The 25,144-nt window shown below is 38.9% G+C and overlaps 2 protein-coding genes across 2 annotated transcripts in view; both read left to right on the top strand.

Moving 5' to 3' along the window:
* LOC103699094 (endo-1,3;1,4-beta-D-glucanase-like) overlaps positions 1-21,512 on the top strand; it is a 36,569-nt gene extending 15,057 nt beyond the window's left edge. Inside the window, exons 2-7 of the mRNA XM_039132834.1 lie at positions 5,147-5,168; positions 8,353-8,473; positions 17,693-17,783; positions 17,904-17,993; positions 18,139-18,239; positions 21,237-21,512. Of these exons, the coding sequence (XP_038988762.1) occupies positions 5,147-5,168; positions 8,353-8,473; positions 17,693-17,783; positions 17,904-17,993; positions 18,139-18,239; positions 21,237-21,377 (566 nt within the window). The 3' untranslated portion in view covers positions 21,378-21,512. The remainder of the gene's footprint in view (positions 1-5,146; positions 5,169-8,352; positions 8,474-17,692; positions 17,784-17,903; positions 17,994-18,138; positions 18,240-21,236) is intronic.
* On the top strand, positions 8,879-16,030 carry LOC120112928 (putative proline-rich receptor-like protein kinase PERK6). The gene is made up of 7 exons (XM_039133140.1): positions 8,879-9,215; positions 12,555-12,683; positions 14,071-14,195; positions 14,375-14,585; positions 14,682-14,919; positions 15,182-15,365; positions 15,480-16,030. Exons 1-6 carry the CDS (start codon positions 8,879-8,881, stop codon positions 15,252-15,254), a joined length of 1,113 nt encoding a protein of 370 aa, XP_038989068.1. The 3' UTR covers positions 15,255-15,365; positions 15,480-16,030.
* Positions 21,513-25,144: the final 3,632 nt, after the last annotated feature.

The raw sequence follows: 25,144 nt of genomic DNA, 5'->3' as shown, positions 1-25,144 counted from the left end.
ACGATTCAGTGCCAGTTCAGTACTGGCCCACCCAATTTTTTTGAGAGTTTTCAAAATAAAATTAATTAGTAATCACTCTTTTTGAACTTTTTTAATGGATTTAAGTCTAATTTGATGCTTTTTGATGTTTCTATAACTCCTAGATGATGCATCTTATTGTTTTAAAATGATACAAATTATAAAATGAACAACATAAAATATTTTCAAATCAAGTAGTGACGTAAAAAAATTAAAAATAATACAATCAATTACATATATTTAAAGTCCAACATACATACTGATATCTAAAATTAGATCGAGTGGCGATACCTCTCGTAGACATCCAGATCATCAGCATAGTTAGGAGGCACACCAATCCATCCATCTAATCAAGCGGCATTGTAGTCTTGTACGTTCATCTCATAATGAACGCATGCCAGGTTATAAGCAATCTCGGATCTCTTGCTAAAGCTCTAACTCTAAGACGTATCCTCTAGCTGATAAAAAGGTTGTGGAGGAGCCCATCCAATTATTCTGGCAGCAAAATTCGACCCGTAAGATGCTCCGGGCTGCATAGGATAGTAGCCACCAGAAGATGCCTCATACGCACCAGATTCATATTCGTATCCATATGGATCTTAGGCTGCCAATGGCTGCGGGTAATAGAATTCAATTGATGATTTAGAACCTGGTCCGTCTATAGATCCTACTTTATGTGCAAGGTCATCTGCAGCTGCATCATATTCTTCTGAATGACTTCGAGGAGCCCATCTTCTATATGTAATCATATCCTCGCGGGCTCTACCAGATCGTGCATCGTGGTTCCTATTCTGTATAGTATACATAAATTGGGACTCATTAATGAATCGAAGACTACCATGTGGCTGTCTCATAAACAGTGATCTTTTGTCCTCCACTCCCTCTCTGACGGGTAGATTCATGGCTATCAAAACTATCATTGTTGTTGCTCCTGGTCTCTGAATCCGAGTATACTGACTCTCTCTCCACACTCTCCATTGGAACTGTAGGTACCTTTTATTTTTTTTTGGTGTGCTGGGTAGCTGCTGCCTTCTTACCCTTTGTGCCCATCTGCTGGGCTATGCTGAGAGAATGTATATCGCCCTCCTAACCGAGTTAATTGGGTAGCGTAGTGGCCTCGTCTAAGCACCTCTTGATCATATCTCTGAGAGAATATTTAAATATCATAAATTTAGAAAAATATGATTTTTATCTCAGAAATTACTTTTAAATTATGTAAAACATACTATTAATTTTTTATAATTTTTGGTATTATTTAAATATTTTTAATTATTTTTTGAGTTTAAAAATAATTTTTAAATATTACTATTTTAAAAAAATTATTTCAGCTCAGATTTATGTAGAACCCAATAATGGATGCTACATACACTTTTTTAGGCATTCAGATGCATCAAAGGCTACTTATTTCTCAATTTTTTTCAAATTTAAGCGTAGGCTACTGTGTGCATGATCACATCAAAACTTGAATGAATGGACACCAAATTTTTATGAAGAGTAGCTTGCATGATTTTAAATACCTTTTTAATTTTACATTTTTTTTACTTTTTTATTTATTTTAAATAATTATTTTTTAATCTAAGAATATATTTTTTATTTTTCAAAATTATATATAATCTAAAACTTAAAATTTTTTATGTCAGCATGTAGATCGGCCATATATCTACAATATATAAAAAATCAAGTCTAAATCGAGAATTTGGCATAGTCTCTCCTTGTTTTGCAATTTTTGAGCTATTTTTTCAAGCCAAAAAATGGAGGAAATGAGGCAAGAGAGAGGAAGCTTACCTTATTTAGCTTTGGATCTTTCTTCTGATTGTTAAATGTATGCCCTAGAAGCCAATCTGGCTGACACATTATTAATTCTGGGACATAAATTTGTACTTGACTTTATTATTATTGAATAATAAATGGGCATCTTTTCATTCATATTGTTTATGTGTCTATGAATCGTCCAAGAAATTAATAAGATGATGATACATATTCTCAAGAGTTGAGAATTTGAGCCATGTATCATTGGTGATTAATTTTTAAATGCTCCTGATCAATGGACCATCACGAGGACGGTGATCGATTCGATCAGTGCACAGATCGCTTTCCTTATAGATGGACGAGACTCGAGTCCACAGTATAGGGACACTGAAGTGATAGTGCAGGTGCTTGTTAGAGAACAAGGGTACTGAGCGTGACCAAGACAAGAAGTCACTTGGATGTCTATCCACTCGTCAGTGACTTGCTTGATGTTGCAGTGTATGACTGGTCCTTTGACCTGCGGTGCTTCGGCTGCTCACAGTGAGGTTATTGTAGTTTGACTGCACATACACATGGTCTCTAGTCATATGGGTCCTTGTAGTGTAGATTGGCTGCAGTAAGTTTAATGTAGAAGTAGGGTACACACCTACATGGAATCTATCGATCTTGATATATGAGGAGTGATCCTATGTGATTTATTAGACTGAGTTCTAAGACCTTGGCCAGGGCAGTAATATACAGTGGAGAAAGAGTTTTTCACTATCGAACTCAAATCAAATAAATCTAGACATATGACAGACGACGGGGTTTGACGAGTTATCCATGACCTCCGGTCTGTAGGGATCCACGATAGAAGGACTGTATCATACGATAACTGCACCTAGAGGTTCATCATTCTATTCTGCTGGGTGGCCACTACATACTGCTAGGTGTCACTGGTGGATGGTGAGACTCACAGGGATCATCTTGATGGTCGATAAACCCTGATGAGTTGAGTTGAAATTGTTTCAACCCATTGAAAGGAGTTTTCGATGATATTGTGATAGAGATCGCAATATATCTCACTACCATTCAGAATGGAACCTATGGGGTCACACACATTAGAGTTAATGACCGATCCGATGGTTGAATGTGATTAGGAATCACAAATAATCAATTAGATTGATAAATGGATAACCCGCTAAGAGTTAGTAGTTGGAAGAAGGAACAATTGCAATCGGATTGCAATTTAATTTAATTAATTAAATTTAATTAATTGGACTTGATCATAAGTCCTACTTGGAGTAGGATCCTTGGAGTCCTAATTGGATTAGGATTTTAAATTAAATTAAAATCCTATTTGAAATAGGATTTCTAAAGTCCTAATTATCTTAGGGCTGAAATTTAATAAGTCCTAATTAAATTAGGATTATTTTAAGTCCTAATTAATTTTAAATTTAATCTAATTAATTTCATGACTCCTAATTGGATTAGGATTGAAGAGTTCAATAGAGTCATGGTTCAATTAAATCTTAATTAGATTAGGATTTGGAGGAAATTGAAATGGGTTCATAAAAATCCTATTTTGACTAGGATTAGACTCATGCAATGGACCCAAATTAAATCACCTTTTAATATGATTAAATGGGAGATATAATTGGACTTGAGGGAGAGTCCCACGCCCCTCCCCTTGGGAATTGCGATGAAGAAAAAGGAGGGGCGTAAGCCCCTCCTTGCTGCCGAATTGGGGAGATAAGGGTGAGCTCCTAAAAATTAGGAGCTCATCCTTATCTCATGGAGAAATAAAAGGAGGAGGGGTTTGGCCCCTCCTCTTATCCTTCTTTTGGTGTTCACGGCAGCAAAAACATCCCCTTCCTCCTCATTTCATCCGCAAGCAAGAGAAGAGGAACAAGAATCCTTGGTGGCTCTCCTCCTTCTTCATTCTTGGTTCCAACAAAAGAAAAGGGAAAAGGCTGAAAGTGTTTTGTTCTTGTTCCCTTTGATCCATCCTTCTTCCTCCATCTCCCTAGGCATTCAAGAGTTGATTGAAAGGGAGGACTTCAGCCATCAAAAGCCATCTCTGCAAGGGAGCTAGCACCCCGGGGAGATATGTAGGTTCGATCGAATCATTACCTCGTGTGGATACCCGTAGAGGCCGGACGCGTGTGCGGCTTCCATCGAACCTTCTACAAATCCACGTGAATCAGATTGGCGGAGACCATCTACCTGCACAAGGTGAAGATCTAATCTTCTTAATGATTTTAAATAAGGTTTAAAATAATTTTATTCTAATCTATCTACAAACGAATGGTTTTAAAATACGTTCATGCGATGAACGGATCCCGCATAGTTTTTTCGCTGCAATCTGAAAATTATTTTGAATTTTCATGGCATATGTGGGATCCTAACACTGATAGCCTAAATCGGTGTTATTTGTAGAGTTTTTGGGAAGAGAAAGCGCAAAGCCGCATTCAAAATTTTGTTGAGAAGGCCGAAGGCCTTCCTAATAGGTGACCTAATGCTTTTAAAAAGCATCAAGTAAAGTGCTACAGTGGCATAGTGCTACAGTGCCAGAATGTTTGGAACCGGGTTGATTCGGTTCGAACTGGCTGAATTCGCATTGAGTCTGCACCGAATCGACCGGTTCCAGCCTGTTTAGGCACTTATCGGTCAATTTCGGTTGGTAAATGACTGGTTCCAACCAGTTCTATATGGATTCCTTTCGGTACGGGGCCAGAACCGAATGTAATAGACGAACCGATCCAGTTTCGCACCAAGTTAATTCAGCACTGCCCGAACCGGATAGTCGGCCCGGTTCCGTAGTCCTTGCTTCCAACTGATGCTTGCCAATGGTTGGAAGGAGGCAGAGAGGAGAGCTGTCATGGCTAGACAATGATATTATTTGAGTACATTGGCTATTGTGGAGAACTTTGGTTGAAGTGGGGAGCGGAAAGGGAGGCATGGTCCATTGGTGTACGGGATTCTTGAATTAAATAGAGAAGAAGAAAAGAAAGGAGGGGTATTCTTGTTTCCTATTCATGCGATTAGAATGCCTAAGTAAGCTGCTCTTTTTTCTTTTACAAAAAATACCGCATTACCCAGTATCTTTTACTAGTACCACAAGCTTATTCTAGGCAATTGCCAATTACCACTGCTATACACATTGCAATATCAAAGTTGTTAGATCAGATTAGGTGGATGTTAAAGCAATTTCCTTATAATAATTTAAATCTTAACTTTGAATTTAGTTATTAACTTTGTTGGTAACACGCCTACATGATTGCTAATCTTCACTTTTGTCATTTTGATCATGTTGTTGTTTTGGTTGTCAAAATCAAATTTCTCATATCCATACTCATCATTCAAGATTTCTTATTTGACATATTCTATCTCTTTGCAGGATATGAAGCACCAAAATTGAGGTGCGTATCACTCTTTTACATATTTTTGGTCCAGTATTCTGAATTTTCAAAAGAGAGTTGGAGAGTCCTATACTCACACACCTTAGATTTATATTGAATATTTGTATATTAATCTTTTTTTTTGTTTCATGTTGCTATGAATTATTAAATGGTGTGTTTCCTTAAAAATTACAATCCAATGGTTGAATTGGTCTATTATTGAAGTTATTGGTTACAATGATAAATTTACATAACACATTGATTTAAAGGAAAATTGTAAAACGATATGCTTCTCTCCCTCTTTGTTCTTATTGTTTCTATTGTTATTCTTGTTTTAGTGTGAATTGAAGGGTAACCCAACCCAACTTTTCTAATGGAAAAAAGTTTTGTAGTATACTTTGAACTGGTGTTGTTTTCCTTCTCTGTAAAGGCCGATACCATATTAGAATTTATTAATGTAGAACAAAGTATATGTGTTTGCTCATATGAGATAATTTCTAATTGAATTTCTATATTATTATGCTTACTTAGTGGACTTGGCAATTAAGGGAATCCTTGGCCCTTTTGACAGCCTAGGAACCTTGAAAATCTTGTGCACAAGGAGAACTACAGTAATAGAAAACTTTTTGTATATGTCAATAAGTTGATATGTGGTAAAAAGAGTAAATGTTGGGGCTGATTAGATAGTGATGACAATAGCTGCAACACTTTTGATATGGAATAAATAGGAAGGGGTAAGCTCTATCTTTGAATCACCAATCTATCCATCCTCTTAAGTAGTAAGATAAGACCATACTCTATAAGGTCCGCCGAACCAGTACTGTGGCTTCTACTAGCTGGCGACTAGCATGATACGATACGGGTCTGTGCCATGCTATTCTAGGATGTACTAATTTTTTTTTTTTTTGAATACTTCGAACTAAAGTCGGCAAATGGTTTGCCGATTACACTTCAAACCATTTGCCAATTTTAATTTTTTTTGCCAATTTTGAATTGAAATTGGCCAATTGTTTGCCAACTACAGTTTGAACTATTCAAAAAAAAAATTATAAGGCATCCCCTATTTCAAAATGAAATAGCAAAACCCCTTGCCGACGAGCCGAAAGGGCTTTCGAGCCCTCTCTTTGTTGCTCTCTTGGCCTCTCTCCCCCTCCCTTCCTCCTTTCCTCTCTCCTTCTCCCCCTCCCTTCTTTTTGAATTGATGGACTAAACTGTGTCGGTAATCGATTGACTTGGTTTGGTATGCCCCAAACCGGCATTGTTCAACAGACCCTGATATTCCGTTTCAAAAAATCAACTTTGACTTTAAAATCTGCTTGAAACCATCTCTCTGTCTCAGTATGTGTGTATACGTATGCATGTATGATATGACTATACTCCATTTCAAGAAATCAACTTTGAGATTTGATTTTAAAATATGCGTGAAACCATCTCTCTCGATGTGTGTGCGTGTGTATATTTATGAATGTATTATATATACATGTATGTATGTATGTAGAAATCAACTTTGAGATTTGATTTCTCACTAACTAAAATTCTCTTCAGAGGAGAGGATACTACTTCTATTGATTTCAAAAATCGATAATGGGACATCTAAATTGAGGATCCATGCCATTGATCATGATCTATACTTACAAAAATGCCTAAAACTAAAAATCACATGTTTGAAGGCTTGTAACCTATGTGTGGGTGCAAAAATGAATGGTTAAAATAATAAAAAAGCCATGTTTCTCTATGATTCAAGCATTAAAGTCTAGTGATTTTCAATGTATACATAGTTTAACATGCATAGATTATGATCAATAAGGTGATTTTTCAATTCAAATGATTGATCATATATTTTAACACACTAGCACAATAAATAACATTTATTTTTATGTCTACATGATTCATACTACCAAATTTGGTTTCAGGGCATTTTTAGTAGTATAAAGCATGTGAATCTTTATTTTGGATGCCTCATTATTAATTTTGGAATCAAGAAAAGTGATACCCTCTCCTCTTGGGATAAACATAGTTCTATATATATATATACACATGCTTACACACACACACACACACATATATATATGTAAGTATTTATACATGTGTATAGAGAGAGTTTGACTTAGCTAGACTCAAGTAGATCTTCGTTCAAATTTGGTTCAACCAGGATTGGAAGAAAGGGTCCCACATTGATGGTCTGAGTCGTTGGATATGTTTTACTACCTCTAAACTACTTACACACCAAAAATTATGTGATTTTGAGACTACTAGCCTATTAGTCATAAAAATATGCATTGTTTCGTGCTATTTAAACTATCTAATTTTATGACCACTTGATACAGTGCCCGTCGCCAAATCATGTAATTTTTGGTGCATAAGCAAGGTAATGATCACATCCAACAGCTCTAGTCGTTGTGCAACCCCCATGGTTCAAACTTGACCTGACCGAATCTATATAGAGATCTTCTTGAGTATAGCCAAGTCAATTTCATACACACACATACCTATATATACACATATATATACACAGACACACACACACACACACACATATACACATACATATATATACACAATACGTATAGGCATACATATATATGTATATATGTATGTATGTAGAGAGAGAGAGAGCGCTAGACTTGACTACACTCAATTGAATTTTCATTAAAATCTGGTCAGTTTTGGATTGAATGATAGAGGTTTCATATCGATGATCCGAGTCATTGGATGTGATTTACTACCTCGAAATGATAGAGCCATTTAGAGCTCTAAATTGCTTACATACCAAAAATCATGCAATTTGGAGACTCTTAGACTATGCATCGGTCAAAAGATTGGACAGTCTAAAATAACATTAATATATATATATATATATATATATATATATATATATATATATATATATATATATATATATATATTGATCACTTGAAGCATAGGCTAGGATCTCCAAATTGTATGATTTTTGGTATGCAAGCAATTTAGAGATAGTAGATTAGATCAAGCGGCTCAAATCATCGATGTGGGACCTCCGATATCTAGTGTGGACCTGATTAAATCTGAGTGGAAATCCACTCGAGTGTAGCCAAGTCCAACTATATATTGTATGTATTTATGTATGTATATATGTCTAATTGTCTCTTGTTAAGTTCAGCACTATGTTTCTTGGTATACATGCACGGTAATTAGAAGTATGCCTGTGACATTTTATCCTTTGAAGGAAACTGGCAGACAAAGTTGCAGCTGCTGGATTCTTTGTGGTTGTTCCTGATTTTTTTTATGGAGATCCATATGTACCAGATCAGAAGAGTATAAAGACATGGTTTGAAGGTCATGGGATGGTATGTTATAATCATCTTAAAATATAAACCTACAGCATTATTAGAAGTTCATTATTTAACAACCTATGTCAAGGAATATGTTAGCTAACCTGTTAATAGTATTTGCAAAATCATTTTTGAAGATTTTGCATGTTATCACTACAAGAAAATGGGGTTTCACCGACCCTTTTTTGCCGACGCTTTTTACAAGCGTCGGCGATTTTCGGTCCAGCCCCAACATATGCCGACGCTTTCTAAAAGCGTCGGGCATAGACGACGCTAATTAGCGTCGTGGTAGATTGTGGCCTAAGACGACGCGTATACGCGTCGTCAGAACTCAAATTCACAACAAAAATCAAGCGGGCCGTTCCCCTCCTCATTCTGCATCCCGATCTCAAGCCTTAGCTCCTCTCCTCCTCTCCGGCGATGAACTGCCCCCCCTTGTCCTCTCCGGTGCCGAGCGACGTCCGACGGAAAGGTCTTCTCCTCCTCCCTCCTCTCCGACGACGAGCGGCCGACCTCTGTGCTCTCCGGCGCCGAGCGACGTCCGACGGCAAGCTCCGCTCCTCCTTCCTCCTCTCCGGCATTTTATTGCAGGTGGGCGGCGGACGTGGTGGGAGGAGCGGGCAGGGCGGGAAGGAGGAGGAGGAGCGGCTGCCTATGGTGTTCACGCCAGAGCAGCAGCAGTACACGCTGGAGCTGGACCAGAAGGCGGCCTCCCTGAGGCGCTCGATCCAGGATCTACGGCTCCGGATAGAGATGGGCACTGGGCCGGGCCGCCCACGGCCCGGCACGGCACGGCACGAAGCGGGCCGTGCCTGGCACGGCCCGCCAGCTACAGTGCCGGGCCGTGCCTGGCACGGCCCCTTTGAGAGGGCCGTGCTGGGCTAGAGGGTCCTGGCCAGCGGGCCGTGCCTAGCACGGCCCGCTTCTGGCCTGGGCCCGGTCTAGGCCCGCGGGCCAAGCACGGCACGGCCCGCGGGCCAGCACGGCACGGCCCATAAGGGCCTGGGCCGGGCTGGCACGCGGGCCTGGCACGGTCCGGGCCTGGGCCCGGCTCGGCCCGATAAAAATTAATGCTTCATAAATTTTTTAATAAATTAATAAATATTGAACACTAAGAATTTATGATTTATGAATATAAAGCCACCTTAATGGTGGGGGGTTTGGCATAGACCCCTACCAGTTTATTAATTTAAATCAAAATGGTACATGAAGGGAGGTTTGGACCTTGGTCTGACCTCTAGAATACAATAAGAAACTAAGAAAGGGCCGAGGTTTGGACCTTGGTCTGACCTCCAGAATACAATAAAAATGTACAATTATAAAAAATTAAGAAATCTTACTAATCATCAGTGATTCAGTGAATCAGTATTCACTCTTCAGTTTTCAGTCTTCAGTCTTCAGTAGTGTTTGTATCATCATCATCAGAGGATGTTGTATTATGTCCACCTTTATCTTGAAGTCTTGCCTCAGCATCCAGCCAATCCTTGAAGCAGAGAAGCATCTCCACCGTTTCGCCCGTCATCCTACTTCTCTTTTCGTCAAGAACACGCCGACCTGCACTAAAAGCGGATTCCGATGCTACCGTGGACATCGGCACAGCTAAAATATCGCGTGCAATTGCAGACATAACAGGATATTGATTTCTAACACTCTTCCACCAAGATAATACATCTAGATTCTCTATTTGATTTCATCATATGCAGAATGAAGATCATTTCGTAAATAAAATTCTAGTTCACTACTTAAAGATGAAGAAGATGAAGAGGAACTTGAAGCATGTGTGTGTCTTCTCTGTGCAATGAATGAAAAAATAGATGACGAACGAGAACTACTAGAAGGAGAAATAGAGGTTTGTATTTGTGTTCTAGATCCACGAATTTTTTCATCATATATAGCATAAATATCATAAAGAAGTTTTTTACCTCATCTTTAGCAGATTCAGCATCTTGATTCATATTTTCAGAGTATGCATCAAGTAAAATTAGCACGCCATTTAATTTAACTCTAGGATCAAATACAGCAGCTAAGTTATGCATAGGACATATCCTGTCCCAATACTCATTCCATTTAGATTCCATTAGGTCAATAATAGGCATTAAAACATCATCATATCTATGTTCTGCAAATTTTTGACTAATTATATATGCTTGTTGTAAAAATGAACATGAAGTAGGGTAATAAATACCAGAAAGAACATTGGTAGCATTATAAAAACTAAGCAAAAAATCTTTCAAAATTTTTTCTTTATTCCAATCAGTTTCAGTCAATGTAAATCCTAATCCACGATCATTAATATATGCACTTAATAAATTTTTATATGGGTATGCATCATGTATCATGCTATATGTGGAGTTCCAACGAGTAATTACATCAAGTTTAAATTTTTTAAAACGTTTACCATGATTTATGCATAATTTCTTAAATTCTTGAAGTCTTGATCTAGAAGCATGAATAAAAGAAACTGCATTTCTAATTTTTGAAATCACATCTTGAATCATGCCCATGCCAGCTTGAACAGAAAGATTTAAGATATGACATGCACATCTAATATGCAGTAAATTTCCATCTAATATGGGATGCAATGAGTCTTTTAATAATACAACAGCAGAATTATTATTAGATGCATTATCAAAAGTAATAGACATAATTTTATCATTAATATTATATGAACATGCAGTTTGATAAATTATATTTGAAATTTGTTGCCCAGAATGTGGAAAATCAAAAGCACGAAAAGCAAGAATACGTTTATTTAATTGCCAATCATTATCAATATAATGAGCAGTAATGACAATAAAACAATTACTACCTACAGATGCTGACCAAATATCAGAAGTTAATGAAATTTTACATTTAAAGTAGAAAGTGTTTCAATTAAATTTTGTTTCATTGCTAAAAAATTGGTCATAGCTACTCTTCTAAATGTACGCCTACTAGTTCTTTTGTAAGCAGGTTGTAGGTTTAATTGAACATATTCTTCAAAATTAAAAGATTCACATAAACTAAAAGGTAATTCATCCTTAACTATCCATTTTACAAGTGCTTTTCTTTGATTTTCATGATTATATGCAAAATTACCTACAAGTAATCCCCCTTGTATATTAAGGGTACTTTGAGTTTGAGCATGAGAATCATGCATCCTATGACTCTCTTAATGTCTTTTTAAATGCCCTGTTCCCCCACTACTACTACAACTATAAAGTTTGTCACATTTTTTACATTTAGCTTTCCAGACTCCCTCAACCATAACTCTATCAAATTCATTCCATACAGTACTAGTCCTCTTACGAGAAGAGGTTTGACCTTCACTCGGTTCACCAGTTCTAGAGGAACTAGGAACAGGGGGTTGGGGATTAGTTTCTTCTCCCTCAGAAACAGGAATGCCAAACTGACTTTCCTCAAAAGATGACATATCTATGATTAATTCAAAAAATAAAAACTAACCGCAAGGAGGAATTGAGTAGAGTGTCGGAGGGCAGAGGCAGAGCCGAGATTCCGAGCTTCCTCTTGTGCTCTCAACAGAAGCGACCTTCTCTTCTCAACAGGAACCTCCTCTTGTGTAGCACTTGAACAAACTAAAAATTAAATTACTAGAAGAGCACTTTGAAGAGAGAAATAATAGCAGTAGAGAAGGAGAGAATGAGAGGTTTGGTGTGGTGAGAATGAGGGAGGAATGGGCTATTTATAGAAGCCCAAAATTTTTTTTTCCCAAAATACCCCTCAATTCAGCCGTTATTGGACTGTTGGAAGGGGTAAAAGGGTCATTTTCACGAAAATAGCCGTTGGAAACGGCTATTTTCCTCCCCCCTCTCCAGACGGGCCGTGCCTGGCACGGCCCGTCTGGAGCCGTTGCGGGCCGTGCCAGGCACGGCCCGTCTGGAGACGTTGCGGGCCGTGCCTGGCACGGCCCGTTTGCGCCCGTTACAGGCCGTGCCTGGCACGGCCCGTGGCGTGCCGTGCCCGGCCCGGCCCACCAATAGAGGGGCCTGGGGCCGGGCCGGGCTGGCCTTCCGTGCTGGACGGGCCGTGCCAGGCACGGCCCGTTTAGTCTTTGGGCCCGGGGGGCCCGGGCCGGGCCGGCCCGGCACGGCCCGTTGCCCACCTCTAGCTCCGGATACCTCCCGCACACATCTCTCAGCGCCTCCCCCACCTCCACGCTCACACCCTCACCTCCAACGCCGCCCTCGCCCTCCAACTCAACTCCCACTCCGCCACCCGAGAACAAGTATGTCTGATCCCTCCTCCGTCCATTCCCCAAATCAATTTATATACCATACAAAATTCCATTTAATTCCATCCCCCCTTTTCAATTTCGTGTATACTCTGTTGCATTTGTAGGGATCTCGTGAAATCTATGTACGCCTTTCTTTCGTTAAATTTCTTTATTTGGGTTTTGGGGCATTGGATCGGACAACATCAGATCTCTCTCTCCCTCTCTGTGTGTGTGAGTGATTAGTTGATAAAATTATGTAAATTAGTCCCAGAGCAACTGATCCATCATTAACATAAATTCATATAACTCATAAGCGGATGCCCCATGACCATGTCTCATTCATTTCCCGGGGTTTCTTTGTTTCATTTTTCAATTTGTTGAGTTAGGGTTAGTCGCGGCTACAGAATAAAAGAAGGTACCTGGTTCATTTAGATTTGGGTTGCAGGATTTTAATTTCTTTCTTATAAATTTAAGATTGTTTTAGCTCAAAATAGTTCAGAAGAATCCTACAGGTACTAGTGAGATGTTGACATATCATAGATCAACTTTATATAAGCTCATGCATGATGCATGTTGCTACTCCTATATTTGAGGTAGGAAATTGTTGTACTATTACGGGAGAGATTATTGGTAAAATAGAGAGGAATTCTGAGCCTCAAGGCTTTTTAAGATCCAAGAATCATGAGGGTGTTTGAATGTTAGGTGCTATCCAGGCTTTTCTTTGATTTTTTTCCCTTTTAGGTTCTTTAATTACAACTGGAGTATCCTCCTGAGAATAGTTGCTTGGAGGATTGGGAAAGATAAAATTAGGTCTTTTTGAGTACTCAATTCTTCTACTGGAAAAAATATTTGAAAGCATCAAAAGAAATGTGATCTTTTGGGCCTTTCCCTGGCCAATAATGCCTTAGGAGCTGTTGAATCGTGACAACTCTGGGGCTTCCTGCTTCGCGGGATGATTAGGAGCACAACCAGCACAATTTTCCTTGCATGCTAAAGATTTGCAAGAGATGTCATTCACCATTCTAAAATTGGATTCTGGAATTATTCCTTGTATTTCTACTTTCATCTCCATATGATTAGAGACATCAGGGTTGGGGGTGGCTCTCCTTGGAGTAAGGAGTGGGAGAGCCATGAGTTCATGATAGAGTGAAGGGAGGCAGAGAGCAGGACAGCAGATTAAATATTCCAGTAAACAGTCCTTCAACACGTTAAGCCCCTCTAGTTTTGGGGCATTCTGCTATTATTTGATGTTTTCTTCTTTGTTAAGTTTGTGTCTTGGAAATATTCTGTGTTCTCATATTATGCTTCTTATTTTTTATTCCTAGACTTTCTCTTTATTCTAGATCCTCTTTTATATTTCAGAAAAATTCAGATGTCTTTAACATGAAAGAAAGTGCAGGTGTTGGTTTACCACAGGCACCAAAAAATGTGCGGCTTTTTTCCTATAATGAGTTGAAGTCAGCAGCACGGAACTTTCATCCGACAAACAGAATAGGTCGTGGAGGGTTTGGAGTCGTATATAAAGTGAGACTTTGGAGTTCTGTTGTAGTTGATTACTTTATCATTTTATTCATCTGTTTATTACTAGTTTGGGTAGCCAAACAATCATTTCGCGATGATGGTTTGTTTTCTACTCAACAAACTGATTTCAGTTCAATGGTTCTTTGTCATATGCTAAGCCGTTGTTGTTATTCTATATGCAGGGAACATTGAGGGATGAAACAGAGGTTGCAATAAAGACACTGTCTGCTGAATCAAAGCAAGGAACGAATGAGTTTCTGACTGAGATTGATATGGTATCAAATATTAGGCATCCTAATCTTGTTCAACTGATGGGGTGTTGTGTTGAAGGCAGGAACAGGATTTTGGTTTATGAGTATCTGGAGAACAATAGTCTAGCAAATGCTCTACTTGGTAATTAAGTAGTGAAATCATCATTTTGAACAGTTCGATTCATAATCTTCGGGAACATGTGACTCATAGTCTCATATAAACCATCTGGAATGTCAGGTCCAGCGAATAAGCGGATTGCTTTGGATTGGCCCAAAAGAGCTGCTATTTGTGCGGGTACAGCTCAGGGTCTTGCATTTCTCCATGAGGAAGCCGAGCCACATATTGTCCATCGAGATATCAAGGCTAGTAATGTTTTACTTGACAAAGACCTAGCCCCAAAAATTGGAGACTTTGGTCTAGCTAAGCTTTTTCCTGACAATGTCACTCACATTAGCACACGTGTGGCAGGAACTATGTAAGTGTTATCTTGACCCTTTTTTTTTTAATTTTGGGGATAGGTACTTAGTAGCTTATTTACTAGATTTTGGTAGGAATTTAGGTGCATTGATTCAGGCTAATTTTTGTTTGCTTTTCAGGCTGATTGCCCTGATGCATTAGCTCTGCAACTCCTAAAGCTTAAAAGATATTTAAACATTGTGTATTGTTTAAATGATGCCTAGTGCCACGTCTGTTCTTTCTTAACTTAGTAGTCATTTCTTGCCTGTTCTTTGCTGCAGTGCATGTACATTTAATTATCTCAAGTCAGTTAATGAAATCTACATTTCTTTCCAAATTAGGCATTTTGCCTAAAGGAATCCAAAGCCTGGAGAGATGCTATCTAAGCAAAATATTCCCTTCAACATCCATGGTGCTCCTATCATTTTGCCTACTTCCTATGAAGATATGGTTCAAAAATACCAGGTTTGCCGCTGAAACTTTAGATTTCTTAATTTACACTGTATTTCTGCACTGCTAATATAATCTCACATTTTTCACCATGAAGTGTTTGGATCTTCACCATGTTTCCTGCTACAGGCCGCGTTGCAATTGCTTGGAGCTTTCCTGCTTCAGTTTGTGTTGCTGCAATCAGGGTGTTTCATGCTTCAAACCACAATGTTGTAGCTGGGGATTCCCCTGCTCCAAACTACAATGTTGTGGCTGGGGGTTTCCTTTCTCCAGACCATGCTGTGTCCTTCCAAGCCTCTCCTGCCCTAAGTACTCCTGTGGCTGTATCTTATCCTGTCCAAGATGTACAGAGGTACGCCTGTGCCCAAGATGCACCAAACCTGGCTGTACTACCGGATGTCTATGTTAGGTTAGATCATGTAAATGATCAATGTAAATATTATCTACGCTATGTGGCTTGTGACGGATCCATAGCCCACCTGATCAATGTAAATGATCGAGTTGTCAATATCCTGCTTTAGACTTTATGTCTAGGTCTTTTTTATGTGGATGGATAAAATGCAGAGAGGTATGTCGTGTGATACCATGAACGTAGACAAATAATGAGTTTTGTAAACATTTCTTATCTTGTAATCAGTGTTCAAGTCTGCACTATGAAGTGTTTGTAATACAGGTTCGTATTTTTATTTACATTCGTATTTTTATTTTTTTTAAAAAATAGCAATCCCGATGCTTTAAAGCGTTGGTAAATAAAAGTTGTGGCACGCCTACGCCGACGCTTTAAAGCGTCGGTAAACTGTACGTCTACGCCGACGCAAAAAAAAGCGTCGGGAAAGATACATTGGCCGACGCTTTAAAGCGTCGGCGAATGTTGTTTTTGCCGACGCTTTTAGTAGCGTCGGGGAAGCCGTGTTTTTGCCGACGCTTTCCCCTAGCGTCGGCAAAAACTTTTGCCACTCCGATATCGTCAACGCTTTTGCGACGGTTCTGTTTACGTCGCGGGAACTTTAGCCGACGCTTATAAGCGTCGGAAAAGATTATAAAAAGCGTTGGGAAAGATGAATTTTCTTGTAGTGTATGCATTCTTTTACGTATTTGCTTACACATTGCATCCGTAGCTTTGCAGTGAATGCATTATTGCATATATGCGATACATATTTTCATTCCTCTAATGTATTTGAGTTTTGCAGTACTTCATTACCTTTCAATGATTTTTTTTCTTTCATCCAGAACTTACTGCAGACTCCAAAGTGAGGTTGGCAGTCATGTTACCTTCTTTGAAATTGTAATTCTTATGAGCAGTTAAAAACTTTGTGGAATTACAAGTTTACGACAGATTTGTTCCTTTAGCTACAGTTAATAAATGTCTAGAGCCAGTTACCTCCTTACAGTTGAAAAATTGGTGTTGTAAAGTCTCTAATTCCTTCTGACAGATATAGGACATTGTAGCCAATCATACCTTTTTCTCTTTCAGCTTGTCGACAAAGTGCTATATAAAACTGCTCTTTTTTGCTTCTCTGATTAAATCAACTCTGAAGACAAGAATCTGATCAGCACTATACTCCCAACAATCCTTTGGCTTTATGTTCTTAAGGAATTGAATATTTCAGTTTCACTCCATATCTGAACCACGAAGCATGACTCTACGCAACATGGAGCAAGTAGCCTCCAAGAACTCTGGTGAATAAGTTGGTTCACGTTCCTAATGTGACCGCCCGCAAGATTTTCAAAAGATATTAACAAGCCAAAGGTCCTACCATAAATGGATTTTTCCCATTCTCAATTACAAAACCTAACATCTGAAGATATTCTTTTGTGCTTGGAAAACGCTGTCACTGTATCGAATCATATCTTCAATGTAACTTGACATAATTTCTCACTGCAACAGCTGCCGGGCATTCTATGTAATTGTGCAAAGATGTGATAGAGATATAATAGAGCATACTGCTTCATTCACCTCTTTAACATACAATTTCTGCTTTTGCGCATTTAATTGTTGGAGTGAAAGGCGGTTATGCTTTCCTTCCACTTGTACCAAGGTGGCACTGGGGTGACGTACCCACACGTGAGGCGGTGAACCCAGTGGGGTGAGCCCACGGGTCGGGGAAGGCACGCGAAACCTGCGACCTGTATCGAACATTCCCTAGTGGAAGGGGGGCTCAGTAATGGGGCTGCTACGCGGGTGGGCTGGTCCCTCCCCCTCCCCTCCTATTTTTTTACCAAAAAAAAAAAGGTCTTTTATTTTCTTTCTTAATACACTTGCTTTTTGCGGCTTATTTGTTTCTTATAGTTAGAGAATTACGATTCTATTTCAATTTTCTTCGTGTTGCAACTTTTTGCAGGAGAAAGGGTTTGAAGATGCAAAATTGGTAATTGAGGCTTTGAAAAATAAAGGTGTGTCTGCAATAGGGGCTGCTGGATTTTGCTGGGGTGGTATGTTAGTATATCCTTATGACCTGAGTTATGATTTTCTAGCTGGAATATACTTGAAATAAATTTTTGGGTTATGATGATTTCAAGGATTTCTAAAGGCAAATTTTTGAATCTTCTCAGGCAAGGTAGTTGCAGAATTAGCAAAGTTCGATTACATTAAAGCTGCAGTTGTGCTACATCCCGCATTAGTGACTGTTGATGACATCAAAGGTATGTATCTTAATAGCAACATAAAAAGTACATGATTTTGATTATTAGATGGGAAAACTGATCATTCTTTGAATTTCTTTATCTAATTTTATGATTAACTAAAATTCGCTATATTTTGATCTTGCAAATATTCAATTATTTTCAGAGGTTAAATGCCATATTGCTATACTTGGAGCTGAGATTGACGAGCATGCCCCACCTGAACTGTTGAAACAGTTTGAGGAGATTTTGTCCGTCAAATCTGAGGTATGAAAATTCTTGAAAGACTTGTCATTCATTCTATATGTTATTGGTGATCCAAGCTGTGCTCGAATCTCTCTCTCTCTCTCTCACACACACACACACACACACACACACATACACACACACACACATGCATGAGCACACAGAATGAGTGAGAGATATTCTTCTTTGAGGAGGATTGAGGCTTCAAGCCTACTTGTGCAAAATCAGCAATCAATGTTTTGAATTGAGGATCCACACTATCATCAAGATCTACATCTAAATGACCTACAAACCAAAGAGTTTTAAAAGTCATATATCCAAGCATCAAGTGATCTACAACTGCACAATTTCAATGGCTTAGTAAAATGTATTAGTATGATCTATGATGCGTAAATCATGTTATAAGATCTTGAACCACGATAAATGGTATGTCCCAAAAAATTGTGTCATTATCCATTTTAATAAAATAGGACTATTGACACACCATCCATTTGTGTCCGCGTGATGCATAGGTAAATGTGTCACGTCTCAAATTCGGAACATAACACGGTCATGCTACCGAGAGGTTCAACTCACAATAACACGAAGCCAAAGATTTTATTTATAAAAGTCCAATTTCTTTATCTATTAAATTCAACCAATATTAGTTCAAAGCATCTAAATTCAAATATAAATACCAAACCTATAATCATCAAAATTTAGAAAATTACTAAGCTACAAATTCATAATCAACTGAAGAACTAAAGTTCTACTATATAGATCGCCAAGCTAGCAAGAACTAGAATTCTACCAATAGGTCGCCAAGTTTGCTAGCACGAACAACAAGCGTGGACCATCCTTCATCCCTACTGACCCTATTCGTCTAGAGAGAAATAAAAATAGAGATATATGACGACACATCTCAGTAAGTAAACCTTTCACTACCTTACTGGATCAAGCATAAGTTTTTACATGCATCAATAAATCATTTAGAGAAGATAACTACCATTAGAAAAAGAACATTTCATAATAACAATACAATCATAAATCAATCATGCTCATATGCATAAATCATGCAAATTATATAAATGTGGTTCCCGGTGCATAAACAAAATCATAAATCGTGCTAATTTTACAAAATTATAAATCATTTGTCATTTTGCCATATCATAATTTTATAATAATTCTCTCAGACTAAAAGCTAAAGTCACCTTATACCTGTGATAGGGTCATAATCAATATGATGCCAACTACTATAACCTGCTGGTGAGGGTCGTATGCCAAGCTACTATAACTTGCTGGCGATGGCCGTATATAGCTATCTTAGAGTCTATAGTCAGCTTGCTTAAAATAAATTTTCTTAAGTCATATTTTCTTAAATCATACACGAATAAATTGCTGAAAGATTATAAAGAGTTTGTAGTCCATAATTAAACTTTTAACGGTAGAATAATCATACAATTATTTTTTTCATAACAAAATACAAATTTTGTAAATATGGAGTTCCTAGTTCATAAATAGTGCTTAACGATAAAATAATTATGGAACCATTATTTCGCAATAAATCATGTGTTTCATAATATCGTATGCTTGGTCCTCGATTTTAAGAAAACATGATATTATCAACATTTAATACTATTTTCGTATTTTCATAATACTAAAAAATAAATTGAAATTTGAAAACTAATAAGAAGTGTTAGGGTTATTTATCTTTTCCGTTTTAGACTTTCAATCTTCACTAGGAAAACTTGCTAAACTTATTTAAAGATATTAAGAGTAAGATGTTCCCATTCGATAATTTTAATAATATTGAAATAATAAGACAAAGGGAACGGTTGGCCAGATGATGGTGGTCAGGTTAGGTTAGGTCTAAGTAACTCAATCAATGAATTATGGGGCACGGACTAGATTAGAGCCAAGGCCATTCGATAGGCTTCATAGCCCTTAACAGGGCTAGGGTGACAGTCTGGCAAACTACTCAGGCACCAGGGCAGATCTAGGCCCTTTGCAGGGGTCAACTCGGGTCCATAAGATAGAGAGATAGGACTCGGTTCATGAATCCATAGGTCTTCTTAGAGAGAGAAATAGAGAGATGAGAGAAGGAAGAGAGAAATAAGATATGGATGGCTCTCTCCTTTTTCTCTTTCTTTCTTCTTTCTTAGCAAAATAGAGGATGAAGGAGGCTTTGATTGGTGGCTGACCATGGTGGTCTGGTAAGGTGGCAGCAAGCGATAGAGACATGAGGCGGAGGGCGGCTGATGGCTTCGGCGACAAACGCCGACAATGGGCATGGCCGAAAAAAGGAAAAAGAGGCAAAACAGGGGATCTTATCCAGTCGATTTTTGGCCAATTTCGCGGTCGATGGCCATGATTTCGGGTCATGAGAAGTAGAACAAGAAAGGGGAGGAGGATCGGAGCATTACCTTAGCCCAGACGGTGTCGTTGGCTTTGATTTTCGGCGAGCACAGTAATGAGATGCCGTGATTTCAAAGCGAGAAAAGAGAGAATGAGGTGCCTTGGGAGGCTGGGCTTGGCTAAGGTGGCACATCGGCCACTAGAGAGGGAGTGTGGAAGGAAGGAGATGGGTAGGCGAGCAGGGAAGGGTCGATCGAGGGGAAAGAGGGGTTTAAATAGGATCCTTGAGAGAGAGGATAATCGCGGTGCCAACCGACCATTTGCTGGTTACAACAGTCTCCAATGGCCACCGGCTGTTCACACGGGCTGCGCCACCCTCGGTCGCGCCTTAATGACTATCGTTAGGACATGGGATCGAGATCCCTTGTTCAGATTTTTTTTTTTGAATTATTTTATTTGAAGCTGGTTGGGCTTGCCGACTTTGGTCTAGGACAGGCCCAGTTCTCACATAATGGCATCCAAAAATATGATATCAGTATGTATAGTTTGTTGTAGATTATGACCAACAATGTTAGTCCTCATTTAAAATAAATAGATTTCTTATACAAGGTCATTCATCATGAGACCAAAATTAGTGATTTCTACAACTTAATCAAGCTTTATATATCAACCTATTTGATGCAGGTCCATAGCTATGTAAAGATCTTCCCTGGTGTTGTACATGGATGGACTATGAGATATGATACTAGTGATGAACCGGCTGTGAAGAAAGCTGAAGAAGCTCATCAAGACATGTTAGAGTGGTTTACTAAGCATCTTAACTAAGAAATCATACAATGTGAACATTCAGTGGCAGATTAATAGACCATTCCTACATACGTCGTCCGGCTCCTCATAAATTTTTTTAGGATCTTATTATGAAAAAGGCTATGTATAACTGAGGATTTGTGTGCTCTTTTATATGTTGACCTCCTAGTCAATGTATCCTAAACTTCGTAGTTGGAACTCATCACCTCACCACCACCGCCACCACACAATCAGACCAACAAAACCGCGATACCTCTCGGAAATACAAACCCAGATCCCAAACCAACCACACGAAACCCAGAACAAAAGCTGAATCTAATCCGATCCGATCTGAGTTGAAGTCTTTCAAGAACGAACAAAGCACCCAAGAATCCAACCACCCGAAACAATCCAAACCACCAACCCCCTCCAATCCTTCGGATCGAAGCGAAACCCTAACGACCCCAACCGCTGCAACCCAGCAGACGGAGAACCGAGGAGGAAGCCGAGTTCGTAAACCTAATTCCGGCGCTGATCGATCCCCCGAGGCCGCGACCCGGCCCGTAAATTAATCCCCTGGAAGCTCGGCGAGCTCGCTCTCTTGGAGCTCCGAGCGATCGATGGGGTCCGGATACCGCCGCCCCCACCCCTTACCCACCTCTCTGTCTCTCTCTAATAAATTTCTTTCAATTTTTCATTCTGTAGAAAAAGAATTCCAACTTTCCAGCAGCCTCGAATTCCGAATAATTTTTTAATCTGGGGAAGCGGGTGACCTTTAGACTATTGTGATGACAGATAATGTTTAGCTTTATCTAAAGTCTTGTGGCCTGGTTCTTTCTGTGCAGCATTAGCAATTGTTTTATTTGTCGATGTTCTTTTTTTTCTTTTTGACTGTGGATTTCTGGATTGGTTGATAACTAAGAATGCGTTTTTCACCTCTTTTTCCACCCATCATGCTCTTCATAAGAAAATTAAAATATTTAAATAAATCTATCTCATCCTATCAACTTAAATTTTTAGGACAAGTGGTGATTCCAACAATCTTCAAATCCTCTGAGGAAAGCAAAGGTATTTTTAACTAGTTTCCAAACAAATCCTAATGTCAAGAGTGATGCAGGGAGACTGCAATTCATGGGTGATATCAGCTGATCTAAATCTGCTCAATGGCACATACTCAGTCTATGTGTAGCCCATACAGACTTGATTGTCAAAATTTTTATCATCCCTTCTAGAGTTGCAGGTGGATGGGATCAACACATTTCTAGTGATGCATATCGACGGGCTCGGCCCAAGGTCGTCTCAAGATCCAACCTAGTTACTTGATAATTTGTCCATCCTTAGTCCAGCATGTATTCAGCCCAACATTTGGAGAGCCCAAATTCGGGGCATAATTTTTAAGGAACTTGAGGATGGTCCAAATTGGCCTTGGAACTTGGCTTTCGGTAACAAATAAAAATATTTGAGGAATCCTCTCATAGAATCTTTGGTACCTTTAAGGGCTCGTTTGGTTCACAGGAAGCATTTTTCCTCCTATGAATATGATTCCTGAGAAGCAGATTCCTAGGAAGAGGATGCTTGGAAAAGTACTTTTGGCATATTTGGTTGACCATGGGAAAGTGACAGATTTACAGAGTGCTTATGTTTGGTTGACCATCCACTTTCTAGAAAAGTTATGTGTAATTCCTGTTATACCCTTAATAAAAATTAGGTCTTTAATGCCTCTTTAATGCTGAAGAGTCTTTTTGGAAAAAAAAAAAATGGAGTGATTCCTGGCTCATGTAAAAGTAACTTTTCCATGTTTCTCATGGAAAAGACTTTCTCATGAAATGTGGAAATTATATTCTCATGGGAATACAACTTTTTCATCTCTCTCTTTTGAAAATTCCAACCAAACAAGAGGCATCTTATTACTTTTTTGTTGACCACACTTTCTCCCTTTCTTTTTCCACGAACCAAATGAGCCCTAAGTTGCACACATTTCTGACCGTCGGCTGAGTGCACGGTGCGCTTTCATTGCCTAAAGTTGATGTCATACTTTTCCTCCATTTAAAGTCACTTTCTAATGCCGTGTTCCGTGAGGTCTGCGGTCTGGAATTTGCACCAAGCAGCAAGTATCTGCCCCATATGTGATAAAAATTTTCTACGAGGATTGTTAATTTAAATGCTATTTCTCAACTTGGCACCGAAAGGGAAGCAATCACGGTTTAGAACATTCTAAGTGGGACAATTTACTCCTCATCTTATCTCACGTAGTTCCTCGTAGATCATTTACGTACTATTAACAGAGAGAGGATCAATGTTTTATTCTGCAGATGAGATAATGCAAGCATTATAAGGATTCTTGTTGCAGCATGGCAAATCCCATTGTAACAACTCAGGACTTTATCCAAAATGGCTAGCCGGAAGGTATTATTCGGGTTCCTTGATCCTGTATAAGTACTCAAGATCTGCCCAGCGAATAATCATTGTGGGATTAAATGCAAGCACGCATGAGTCCTCACATACTTCCCCATTCTAGCCTTGACGTCCTAGTCAAGCTAAGGGTTCAAATCCATTCAAATCTATTCACAAACACCACGATCGGCCCGTGATCAGCCCCAATAGATCTATGCTACAGTGTCTCCTAGTCCACATAGGTTATGGGCCGGGTCCGCTTTGATACCATTTGTAACAACTTGGGACCTCACCCAAAATGGCTAGCCGGAAGGTATTATTTGGATTACTTGATCCTGTATAAGTATCCAAGATCTACCCAGTGAATAACCGATGTGAGACTAAACATACACCCGCACGAGTCCTCACACCTATATTATCCCAAAGGTTATATAAAATTAGAGCATCACTATTAGCTGGTTCTTTTCCACTTCAGGGCACAAGGTAAAGAGGGCCAACCAAGCAGGTTGCGGAAATAGGCAAACTTGTGGAAGAGATGTATGTTTTGTTGGCTTATGACCAAAGGAGATTTGAATCAAAATGATCAAGATAAACCTAAGCTCTATGGTTTTAAACATGAAATTAAATACGACATTAGGGCAAATCACAGTTAAACATGTCACAACTTTTTTTTTTTTTTTTGTTTTCTTTAGCAATTTAGAATTTATGTTGGACACTGCCTCATCAGTTATGAATGCAATTGTTTTGGAATTAAATTTAAAAGGATTTGAATGCATTTTCCAGTATTGATCCTTCCAATTGCCATAATGTTGTGAAAAGTTGAATAATTAGGATTCTTTGTTCTCTGTATGTGATCTTCCTTAGGGGGTTGTCTGATAGATGACTAAACTAAGTGCATGAGGTGACCACGAAGAGCCTATCATTGTTAAAAAGAGTTTAGTATGTCAAAAGTCAATGACTACCATATACATACACAAGTGCTGCTTTGGGAGCAGAGGAAATAAAATGCGGTTCTTTTTTGATGTTTCGGTGGTGAGACAGTTTTGTTTCTTTCTTCTAACCATTTGCAGCAGACATGATTAATTCCGAATGAATGTCTAAAATCTCTCACCATCGCTGTGGTTGATCTGAATGAGCTATTCTTCGAATCAAAGAAATTTTGATGGTAGTTATATACAAAAAACAGTGCCCTCTGGAGTAAATGGGAGGAGCTGTCTGGAGTGGATGAGAGGATTCTTTTCTTCTCAGATTTGACAGTTGATATCTTCAGCATTTCTAAGATATGATAATGCTTTAGAAGTTACCAAGGGAGGCATTAGTGTTTATTGCTATTTCGTAAGATTTACCAGGTGACTTGTGATTAGTAACACATATCCATTAGGATAGCTGATGCTACAAATTATGGCATGGGG

Source organism: Phoenix dactylifera, chromosome 13 (genome assembly GCF_009389715.1).
Source record: "Phoenix dactylifera cultivar Barhee BC4 chromosome 13, palm_55x_up_171113_PBpolish2nd_filt_p, whole genome shotgun sequence".
Lineage (NCBI taxonomy): Eukaryota > Viridiplantae > Streptophyta > Magnoliopsida > Arecales > Arecaceae > Phoenix > Phoenix dactylifera.
This window is presented reverse-complemented; position numbering and strand designations above follow the sequence as displayed.

Coding starts and splice junctions, on each gene's coding strand:
- LOC120112928 (XM_039133140.1), top strand. CDS start 8,879: ATGAACTGCCCCCCCTTGTCCTCTCCGGTGCCGAGCGACGTCCGACGG. Junction 14,196..14,374: donor GGTTTGGAGTCGTATATAAA/GTGAGACTTTGG, acceptor TTCTATATGCAG/GGAACATTGAGGGATGAAAC. Junction 14,920..15,181: donor ACACGTGTGGCAGGAACTAT/GTAAGTGTTATC, acceptor TCTTTGCTGCAG/TGCATGTACATTTAATTATC.